Source organism: Aedes albopictus, chromosome 2, assembly GCF_035046485.1.
Source record: "Aedes albopictus strain Foshan chromosome 2, AalbF5, whole genome shotgun sequence".
NCBI classification, from domain to species: Eukaryota; Metazoa; Arthropoda; class Insecta; order Diptera; family Culicidae; genus Aedes; species Aedes albopictus.
Genome location: NC_085137.1, coordinates 236,202,874 through 236,215,036, shown reverse-complemented (window position 1 = coordinate 236,215,036; position 12,163 = coordinate 236,202,874). Strand labels below are relative to the sequence as shown.

At 42.0% G+C, this 12,163-nt stretch overlaps 1 protein-coding gene across 4 annotated transcripts in view; it reads left to right on the top strand.

Annotated features, from left to right (window-relative positions):
* The window catches only part of LOC109412019 (aquaporin AQPAe.a), a 364,435-nt gene that overhangs the window by 42,168 nt on the left and 310,104 nt on the right, over positions 1–12,163 (top strand). For 3 of the 4 annotated variants that reach the window (XM_029864833.2, XM_029864832.2, XM_029864834.2), the window contains exon 2: positions 3,262–3,643. In XM_029864833.2, coding sequence (XP_029720693.1) covers positions 3,628–3,643 — 16 coding nt within the window. In that variant the 5' untranslated portion in view covers positions 3,262–3,627. Of the gene's footprint in view, positions 1–2,764; positions 2,801–3,261; positions 3,644–12,163 lie in introns of those variants that run through there. The other variant, XM_062851379.1, reaches the window with a different exon arrangement.

Here is a 12,163-nt window from a genome sequence, read left to right as displayed (position 1 = left end):
CTGGAGATATTCCGGATTGTACTAGGGTCAGGGAGGGTGTCGAAATGGTCAAAAATGATTATTTCGTGTGTTATTATGTTTGAACTATCGATTTTCAGCGGAATTTTCATTGGAAACAATAAAACACAACTGCGATAACAGGATTTGAATAAGTTGACCCATCCGGATCACCGTGACAGGTTCCGCGGGGGCCTCATTGGGGACACGTCTGGTTTCCATTTAAAACATGTCGTGCGACATATCAAACTTCATGATTTCAAATGACTGATTCAGAAACGATACGCTGAAGTCTGTATCAACTAATATGGCCACCCCGGAGCATCTAGCATAGGTTCCAGGGGGGTGACATCGGGGACATTACTGGTTTGCAATCAAAACATGCCGTATGACATATCAAACTTCATGATTTCAAGAGACTGGGGCAGAACAAGTTGACTGTAGTATGTAGCAACAGCGGAGGCCTCTCAAGCACAATAGCACACGAAATAGTCACTTTTGACCATTTGGCAAAACATACACCTCCCCCACCCTCTGACCACAGTACAATCCGAAATATCTCCGGAATGGTTCCGGATATTACATGACCACTTGAGTGTAATAAACTAGCATCAATTTATGATCGATTAAGGGCGACTTTATAAAAATCGGATGAAAATTGACGAAATGCCAGCATTTTCAAAATGAGTTGTCGGGGGTCGGGATGTGAAGGTTAACAACATATTGATAATTTTACTAACATTTTTAAGGTTTGATTTTCACTAACAAATACTTTTCATAGTGCATGATTATAGGGTGGCTCATGCTTGTATGCAAATAAAAAACACATGCCAAAAGGTTCAATAGGCCCCCTTCTCATTTTGTTCTATAGGACGCTTAGCTTCTATATGACAGCTTAGCTTAGCTTAGTTTTTTTTTAGCTTAGACAGACTGCACATATCTATGGTTGCTACTCCGTGATTGACCCTAACCCTAACAATGAATCAACTGAATAATTGACTGGGAGTGGTCAACATACTCATTGTGCACGCTTCAGAGGCTCTCTTTAACGATCAAAAAAAAAAACGATCAAATCTGACTATACATGTCAATGGTTGCTACTCCGTGATTGATCTGAGCTGGTACCAATTGCACTGAGATCCAAATGAATAAGGGCTGGGACACTCCACTTATTCTCAAAGTGCAATTTTAGCAGCTCATACATTTTGGATCAATAACGGCGCCGGCCACGTCCTCATAGTCAGTTGGGAAGAAAAAGGAATGTTAGAGTGTGCTGGTTATTGCTACTAAAGACCGAGATCACCTCTGCATCCCCACAACCAGCACGGACTAGGGTATTTGTTAGACTGAAAGGATGGGAGATCTGGGAGTCACCGTTGGGTCGGTGATGCGATCCATGGATATGGGGTTATTTATAGTGTTCGTAAGGTGATAGATTGTGTGGTGAATGAGGTGAATAAGGTCAAGCGGCACAGCACGCTTTGGTTGCAGAACTTGTAGGCGTTATATACACTGTGCTGTGAGTGGAAATTGGAAGGGAGGGAAACGACTTTTTCCAATTCGTTTCTGGTTCTAGCGACGGCTATAAACATATGAATATACATTAGTTGTATATATAGAGAAGAGAGAGAGAGAGGAAGTGGATAGAAAGATACAAAGTAGGATGAAAGGGACGGGCCAGGGATTGAACCCATGACCTTCTGCATATGAATCAGAAGCGGTAGCCACTAGACCACCAAGCCCGTCTGGAGAGCTTCAGAGGCTCTCTTTAACGGTACAATAACGGTGCCGGCCACGTCCTTGCCGTCAGGTTGAGAGAGGGAAGGAATGTTAGTAGCAACCTTTGTTGTGAAAGAGCGCGCTTACCTCTGCGACTCCACCAAAGGCTGCAGGATGGAATGCTTGTTAGTCGGGAAGGTATCGTTGGGTCTGGATTCACTTTGATAAGTATTGTGACCTTTTGAAGTTGAATAATGACATGCAGACTGCAGCTTGCTCGCCTCACACGGATAGCAAGCAATCTACCGCCCGCGTTCGGTAGTCGCTCAATATTAACTATAAACAACGACCATCTAGCAACTGACGACAGCTTCGACGGACCGCCATCAGCATGGTTGACTCTGCGAGAGAGTCTAACCACCGACGAACCGACGTGACAGTGGTATTTCAAAACTGTCCCCCCTAAATTTAACGGTCGGCCAGCGTAGCGAGCGAACGCTTCTGTCAAATCAGCACAGACGCGAACCAGTTCCTATATGAACACACGGGGGTTTGGGGTGAAGCTATCAAATCATCGCGAATCGTTATTGAGGTGGCGGCAGTGTTCGACAATTTTTCATCATGGCGTCGGGGACAACAAATTTGAATTTATTTGTTCTAGCTGTCACGTCGGTTCGTCGGTGGTCTAACTACCACGCAAAACACTATCCCGACGCACGAACACACTCATCCACACGATCAAATCCATCCAGCAGCTCTTGTAACCCATTTCAGATGGTCCAGTATTTTAAGTGGTTACTAAACCGCTTCAATAAATCCTTAGTAGTCCACCACTTCACCGTGCGTTCGTTCCCGGCAGTAAGATGCTAATCTTATCAGCGCGTCCGCCACCAGACAGTAATTGCTACGGGTGTCACTGTCATAAAGTTTAAACAGCTCATCATCCATTTTCGCTAGAGAGCTGCGCTTTGGTGCGATAATTGTTGCACTCATCTAGATTTGGTTACCTCACAAAATCGCACGAGCCATTTCCCCATGGCTGGCGCTATGGTGCGTGTACCATCGATATCGATCTGGCTGGCTGGTAAGGCGTGGCGGAATCTTCCATCTTTTGAGAAATCCATTCGGGCAATCTTTCCTATTCGACCATCTGTACCGGCTGGTTGGTTAGCTGGTTCAGCTGGGAGCTATTGCTGCATAGGAAGAAACGAAGTAATCCATCCGGTACAAGTAATAATTAGACTTATCACGTTCACACACGCGTTCGGTTTAATTCAATGTAGAAAAGCGGGTATCGCGCAAGGAAAATAAGCTGTTCAAACAGTCATAACTTAAGGTAGATTCGCTACGTGTAGCTATAAGCTCTCTTGTTGTTGGAGCGGTGCTGAAGTGCTGGAGGCTCGTGTACTGGCTGTTTATCTCGATTACTGGCTTCTGTGCTATTATTTCAATTTACCTACCTTACCCGCTAGTGAACAAGTTTCCCCTGGATGATTGTTTACATTTTGCTTCTCGTTTTTTTTTTTCTCTATCTTCCCTCAACAGAAAATCGGCGCGATCTTCGAGTCTCAGTGTCCCGTTAACGAACACGGCAAAGAGTCCGGCTTTGGAACGCCGCACTGCCCGCCGTGGGGAAAACTGAAAAAAGAAACGCATCATCTATAGCCGCAAGCCGAGACGGCGACGGAGACGTGACAAACCGAATTCAAGTGACGACCGCGCAAATACAAGTGGATAAATAAGTTGTTCAGTGCTGCAGCAGTTGTTGCTTTTTAGAGGGAAAAAGTGCAGAAGCGGAAAAATTGCTTTTCACGCTTGATTGGCGCTGGAAAACGAATAGGCTTCGAGCCAAGTGCAGTGATTTAGAAGGTTACATCGGGGATCAAGCAAGCGAAAGGCGAACAAGGAAAAATGACTGAAAGCGCAGGTGAGTGTCATTCGTGTATGAAAGTTGGAATGTAGTGGGGTTTAGTAGTTTCAGAAATGCATAAGAGCATGAGCACCTAACTAACAATCGCAAACCACAAACAAGCATGCATGCTGAATTGTTGCTTTATAATAGTAATGATAGCTGAATTAAAATTATGCTGTACACATTGCTGTACAAATGCTTTTTCAATTGAAAAAGTAGCCAATGTTCAACCTTTTGTATCAGTAAACACTTATCAAGCGTTTAATAAGATTTTTATTCGACTTGCTATACAAAACAGATCAACACGACCTTTTTCTGGTTCTTGTTAAATTCATGTAAAATTTAGCACATGTTTCTGTACAATGTATTTTTACAAGTCAAATAAGCGTTTTCGTTTTATCCTACTTCGACTCAGAGTACGGGATGAAAAACACGTATTTTTACTGAACAGCATCTGAATAAATGTGTTGTTCAGTTGTTAACCATAATGTTCTGTGCTAATTCACCACTGCTGTATAGGAGTCGAAGTGTGATCATTATTAAACCATGGGAAGTTAATGTTTTGATTTGAGCGCTACAATTCATCAGCTCTAGGATAGCGCAGATAGGAAGGCATGCTGCTAGCAATGGACGGGTCTCGAATTCGAATCTTGATTTATATAAATTTATGTGTAGTTATTATTTCACAATAGTTGTTCACTGCATAAGTGCCAGCATAAACTCTCGTGGAAATTGAAAAATTTAGCATTTTAAATAATTTTTGCTAAATCTGAATATTAGCTTTACAATATAGTTGTAAAACGATTTAACAACAAACAGTTCAATTGGTACACAACACTATGCTTTATAGTTGCTCCAAATTCGTGTGAGCAAAACTCGAACAAAGGTTGTGCCTGAAAATTATTCAAATGTTACACAGCATCATACTGAATTAATTCGTCGTTAATGTGCTTGTAAAATAAGTGATTGTTAGTTGGGTATAGATGACCATACAGTTCGTAGTTACTAGTCCTAGATTTGCCAAAGCAACCAAAATTATCCAAGAAATCAACAAACGAGGCTAGGGATTGGCCTACCGCCTGCAATGTACATCTCAGAGAACTCTAAACTTTATTAACTCAATAACAACACTGACCACGTGCTTAAATTCTTCGAGGAAGGAAAGGATAGTTAGTGTGACGCACGTTTCTACTGATGACCAAAATTATCACTGCATTTCCGTCTTTCTAACACATTTCTATTTTTTGTATGTCTCTCTCTCCTCTTCTTGGCGTAACGTCCTCACTGGGACAAAGCCTGCTTCTCAGCTTAGTGTTCAATGAGCACTTCCACAGTTTTTAACTTAGAGTTTCCTCTGCCAATGACCATTTTGCCTGTGTATATCGTGTGGCAGGCACGAAGATACTCTATGCCCAAGGAAGTCAAGGAAATTTCCTTTATGAAAAGATTCTGGACCGACTGGGAATCGAACCCGTCACCCTCAGCATGGTCATACTGAATACCCGTGCGTTTACCGCCTCGGCTATATGGGCCCGTGTTATAAATGTCTGAGCAATAATGCAATAATTTTGGAAATCGGTGGTTGCCCACATGGTGAAAAATAGTTTCGGTATAAAAATCCAAGATGGCGGCTAAAATCAATATGACCGACCCAATTTTTTATAATTGTAAACAGTAGCTCTATCTTTCTTCTTTCAACAACATTTCGTTATAATGTTTTTTTTTTAGAGAAACTTTCGAGTTATAACGGATTAAATGAGCCACCATTTGACCAAAATCGAGGAGTCTGCAAAAATGGTTAAGGCTCTAGCTAACGGGGGGTCCATCAATTTGAGTAATAAAATGCATTTTCCTTACTTTTTTGGCGAGGGCTTTCAGAAAATCGCTACCTCAAACATTTTTTAAGATAAGGTGTAAATAGTGGGCCGGTTTCAGTGAGCGTTACCCACAGTCGTAAATCAAGACGCTCTATGAAAAAGTAGAAATATACGCTCAAAGAGGAGAAAAATCATTAGAAGCCGATCCAAGGAACGATAACAAAGAATCCTTGTATGATACGCTTGGCAAACCCTAGCTTACCATCAAGCGGCCGTCATTGGTTACGCTGTACTTAAACTCCTATAGCGAAATGCTTCCAAGTTAGGAGCGCCTTTGAGAACGACACTTTGATAATCGGCCCTACTATCCAGGATCCGCCCAAGGAAAAATGCAAAGTCATTAATAAGCATGCATGTCGAATTATTGCTGGTTTATCACATTCTCAGCTGAACAAAACCAAATGCTGAATAATAAGCTGAAATGATGCTATTTACATTGTAAATAAGCCAAAATGCAACACTTGGAACGAATGTGAACAGTAATTTAATTACAAGCTTAACAAACGGCATCAATTTTTGTTTGTTCGATTTGCCCTTACTAGCTTTAATATAAGCTGAAGAAGAACTTATTTCTACGCGTTAAAAAGCTCATGTTCCACAGTTTCCGAAAGCTGATTATTGTGGTTTACATAAGTTGAACAACTGCTTTTGATGTTCAATACTTCAGCTATTGTTCAGCTAAGTTCAATGAAAGTTTAACAGTAAGCTATATACATGGATTTATGTTTTATTTGATCGATTATCACTTTTCGATTGAACAACAGGTCAAAGTGATGATATTTAAGCAGTTCCTCATTAATAATTATGTATTAATGTTTGTTGTACACCAATGCAAAATATTTGAAACATTTGCTAATTTTTGTAGCAATTTCAAAGTTGTAGTCATCTTCACAACATTTTTTTTGGTAAAAATTTCCAACCTTTTATAAATCTGAATATTGATCTTTCACAGCCTTGTGAAGATGTTTCGCTCTCAGCGAGCAACTTCCCAATCCCAGAATGGCGTAGGCGGCAAGGCATGCGACGGGTGACTGGGAGATCACGAGTTCAAGTCCGAAGTTGAGAAATTCTAAAAGAGTTTGTATGTTATAAATGCGTTTAGATGAGACAAATAAACATGATTGGACTATAATTGCACCTCGTACTTCAATTTGTTTTTGTTTCAGCAGGTTATCATAACTGAATTCAAGTTTAATATGAAGCTAATTTAACACAGATTACTTCTGACTGTTAAGCCTGTATCGCGCTTGGAGAAAAAAATGCTGAATAACTTCTCCACTTTTGTTTAAACAACGCCTGATTACAAGCTGTGCGAAATAATATTAAACTGTCATTCAATCAAATGTGAAATAAAAATGTCATTGAAATGTTGTTTAAATGAGTGATTGTTCCTTGGGTGCTCATCGATATTGCTCTTCGTTTTCGAACGCATGCGTTTGTGTTCACGCGGACATCTCTAGGATGTACCGCATAATACTGGTGCATACTGACCACACAAAGTATCAGCGTGTTTTCTGGAAAGCATATCCCGCAGAGCCACTTACTACACTCCTTACATGGGGAGGCGAAAATATTTTTCTTCAGCTCTAAGGGGGCGATATCTCCAAAAAGTTTAGGAAACACTGTTTAAGAGCTGCATGTATTCTCAGATGCCTCGCAGGATGCATATGGGTGGCGCAGTATCATAACGTCCGAGGCCATAAGGTCCCAGGACTTTATGGCACATTTTTCCGGGGCATAACGTCCAAACGTGCAGGAATGTCACGATGTCCAAGGAAAGAAGGCACATAGGATATTATGACGCATCCAAACTTTTGGACGTTATTTCGCAAAAAACGCGACTTAACGACCGGGACAGTATGGCCTCGGACGGGCGCAGTATCATAACGTCCGAGGGCATAAAGTCCCAGGACTTTATGGCGCATTTTTCCGGGGCATAACGTCCGAACTTGCAGATACGCCACGAAGTCCAAGGAAAGAAGGCACATAGGATATTATGACGCATCCAAACTTTTGGACGCCATTTCGCAAAAAAACGCGACTTAATGTCCGGGACTGTATGGCCTCGGACGTTGTGACCCGGCCCCCCTCGGACGTTGTGATCCGGCCCCCGTCTATGTACGTAGCATTAATGGCGGACAATACAGTGGAAGTTCGATCAGCAAATCACACCGAAGGCTACAATCCCGGGACTCGAACTAAGTGGCTTTCGTCTGATGTCAAAGTTGGTGATCAAGGTCGTTTCGTCACTCAAGGTGAAATTCGATCGAATGGTGATATACTCGGACTCGACCGTCATTCTGGGGTGGTTGTCGAAGTTGCCAAGCCAACTCAACAACTACGTAGCGAATCGTGTTGCACACTTTCAAGAACTAACCCCTCGACCAACCTACGATCGCAAGTACGTGCGTACAAACGTGAATCCTGTGAACCCTGTTTCCCGAGGTCCGAGATTTCATTCAGCAAAGCGTTTACGAAGAAGATCCCATGGAGGAGATTGCCAAACTACCGGAAGTGAAGGTGGCCGCAGCAGTGATGACTGATGATAACGTGCTGGAGTACAACAGAGTTTTTGCGAAGTTCAGCTCATTCCGCAAATTGCAACGGGTGATTGCTTACGTGATCCATTTTGCCAACAAGACCAGGAAGCGGTTCACCGAAGGAGACAGCGACCCATACCCAACTGTGGCGGTGCGGTGCTGCGCCATTGTTGACATGGCTCAACAACAACGGCAGCAAGCAGATATCCAGGAAGTCCAAAAGAAGCAGGGAAATACCGAGAAGTACAGGGGATGGCCAAAATGTTTGGGATAGACAACTTTTTTTTCTCTCACAAAAAAGTTCAACAAGCTATAACTTTTCTTAGAGCGCATCAAAAAATCTCAAATTTTGACTGTTTGTCAACCTATGATGTGTGCATCATTGGTACAAATTTGGGCTCGATTGATTAATATTTCGCAAAGTTAGAACCGTTCGCGTAAAACACTATTTTTCAGACAACTTATTTTTGAGGTGTCATATCTCGGAAACCAGTGAACCGAATTGAATGAAATTTTGAACGTACACTAACAATATGCAAAGGCTTCACAAACAATTGAAACTTAGGTACTTTTCAAACGTTGAAAAAAGTTATCATGGATTGACACTTTTTGGATTTTTCTCGAAAAAATGTATTTTTTTTTACATCAATGTCAATAAATTTTAGTGTTGATACCCAAAGATTTTCCACTTCTGTTGTCAAGTTATCTTTAATCAGATATATTAGAGCCTATTTAGATTGAAGGAAGAACGCATTTAGTAATTTTTGTGTGGTATTGTAAATTTGACTTATTTTCCTCTATATGGGTAAACACTTCAATCCGGTATAACTTAATTCGCCGTGAGAAAATATTACATTTTATAACGTCGTATTAAGTATCAATATATTGTTGATAAACGATCAAAAAATCATTCAATTCGGTTCACTGGTTTCCGAGATATGACAGTTCAAAAATTAGTTGTCTAAATAATAGTGTTTTACCAGATCGGTTCTAACTTCGCGAAAAATTAATCAATCAAGCCCAAATTTATATCAAAGATGCACATATAATAGGTTGACAAACAGTCAAAATTTGAGATTTTTTGATGCACTCTATGAAAAGTTACAGCATGTTGAATTTTTTTGTGAGAGAAAAAAAGTTGCCTATCCCAAACATTTTGGCCATCCCCTGTACGTCGGGACTCGGGAGACTTCGAAGCCTCAATCCATGGATTGACAGTCGCGGCATACCACGAGGGAACGGACGAATCAAGCATGCATATGTCTCATACGAGCAGCGGTGTCTGGCGGTGCTTCCTGCCAATCCTCATGTCACGGATAGCCTGATTCAAGCGGTTCCCCAGGATAACTTGCACTTTGGGTCGAATGGAACCCCTTTCGGTCCTGACACAGATATATTAGGATCTCAACGGAAGGAGCTTTCGGTTGAATACAGACCTATCTGTCTTCAGGACACCGCCAAAAGACTATTGGAGCGGATCTCTTTGTCGAGGCTGATGGTCTATACCAAGAAACCAGATGACTTTGGGCTCTCGGATAACCAGTTCGGCTTTCGGAAGGGCTGTAATCAAAACGTTCGAGAAAGCTCTCCACAGGAAGCGAAGGGGAATCCGCTACTGCGTAGTCATCACGCTGGACGTGTAGAAGGCATTCAACAGGACTGGAGAACTGGATGAATCTGAACATTAGGCAGTGTGGTCACCACAGGCGGATGCATGATCAACTCGAATCGCTCACTAAAGCAATTGGGGGTAATGATAGATGACAAGCTGAACTTCGGTAGCAACGTAGAATATGCATGCCAAAGGGCGGCAAGCTTTGTCAAAGATTATGTCTAAAGCTCGGCAGTAGTTTCGAGCAACCGTAAGCTGTACGCATCAGTAATGGTCTCCATAGGTTTTATACCGCTCTGCATGGTCGAATGCGCTAGTGGTCAACCGCAACGCGAACCAACTCGACAGTACCCACAGGCTTATGAGCCTAAGGGTCTAGTACTACTCTAGGCCACTAGTAGTAGCAGAGAGCGAGAGTGCTTCAAGATACGCGACATAAGAGGGAGACGCGAGACCGATCGCCAGAAAATCCATACGGAACATGAATCACAAGATGAACATACAGGCTCATACCGAGTGTTTATAAATAGACGAGAAGGCTCCATGCTCCATGGCGAGGTGAACTTTCATTGGGCATAATTTCTGTCAGGTCATGGGTGCTTTAGTTGGTATATACACAGATCCGGAAATCTAGCCATCCCGCATGTTCAAAGCAAAGGTCAAATATGCAGGAGATCTGCGGTAGAAATATCATTTCGGACAGCATTGTTGAAATGATGTGTACAGTGGAGAACAAGTGGGATTCCGTAACTTCCACGGTCTTCCGAATCGTCCCCGCTCCCCATCCGGGAGCTTGAGTCCAACGGGTATTCTATAGTACTAGCCAGGACCCAATGTTTCTGGTGAAAGAGGAGAATTTATAGCGGTAGCTGAGGTAGGAACAGCACCCTCAACAGACAGACTCAACTTTTATATATCGACAGAGATACAACTTCAAAAACAATCGCTTAAAAAGTGTGACTTCAAACTTTTGATCAGCAGTGGACGTGCATTACTATGTACCAAATATTGATTTAATGCATTGCTCCGAATGCATTTAAATTTCATTTACGTAATATTACTCGTCTAGAAGCTTTCAGTGTACAAGGACACTATACTAACGTTACTCTGAAAAACAAATGCCAAGCTGCTCTCCATTCAAACTGCTATTCAAAAAGCTCCAATAAGATATTAATTTATTTCTGTCCACAAAACACCCAAAGGGATCCCGCATACAATTATCGTGGGAATTACAGTCAATAAGTGAGTATGGAAGCGATTGGGTGATGCAGAGCTAGTTTACTTACCAGTTCCTCGCCACAACTCGTTTATCCACTTATGCGGTAGACGGCTGCTGGTGGCACGGCGGGGTGGTTACTCGCTGTCATTTTCTTTCGCCTTCGAGTTTTTTTTTGGATTGCTTCTACTGACTGGCCGCGACTGGCCAACCGGGCGGCACTCGAGGGGGGCTCTCACTCTCAGTTGGTACAGATCTCCATCAAGCCCGGCCACAAGTATATTATCCTCCTTTTCGGGTTTGCTACAAACGTGTCGGTCAAGGTTACAACAGCTAGTGTTTTTTTTTTTCTTTCCGTTTTGTTGCTTCTGTACTACAACGTTAATACAAGCATTTCTTCCGCGCGATTGTGTTGATGTGGTGGATTTTATCGTTACAAATTTTTAATATCCTGTTGACCACTAGTCTCGACCGGCAGCCGTCAAAACAAGATTTCGACTTTTTTGTTTCGTCTCTACTTCTGTGCTTTCCGACTACCCTATGCCCTACAGAAAGGGCATATCTCATACATTGGCTGTCTGGCTGTCGGTATTAGCTTGATTGTTAGTGCGTATTTTGTTTACTTCCTCACAAGTTGTTTACTTTTACATTTTTTTACGATATCCGAAAAAGATTATTAGCACAGTCACTGAGGCCACGGCGCGCAACAAATGGCATTGAAAGTTCAAAACTCTATTTCAGACGGCGAGGTGTGCGAAAGGGTACGGCCCATGTCCTTGTCCCATATCCACGTCCGGCTTCCGCCAGTTTTTCAGACTCTGAGAAACATAATAAAATCGAAAAATGACCCAATTCCGCGGAGTTAACATTTCGTGTTGGGACGGAAGTAGTCAATTTAGTTGACAACCTTATCCCACAATCTAACACTTTGCATCGAGATTAAGTCACCGTTGGGTGAGATTCGCTTAATTGGAAAAGGAAATAGCAATGAATAGATGATCGTCATGATTTGTTTTCGTATTTGGATTGCTTCCTAGTAGGTATAACTCGTATAAAGTTGGGGTTGATTTGTGACTTAATTAGTATAACTATTATCCAATGCATTTTTTCAAGATAGGTTAATTTTCTCGATAATAGTGTTCATATTTTAGCCCCATTACTGTTAATCGGAAAATCGACTTGTGACTGTAGACTACCTGTTTTTTCATTGTTTCTTTTTCGACATTCATCAAAAAGCAGTCCAGTTTGAACTATAGATCCCAGTACACAAGGCCAATTTTTGTCCAAAAG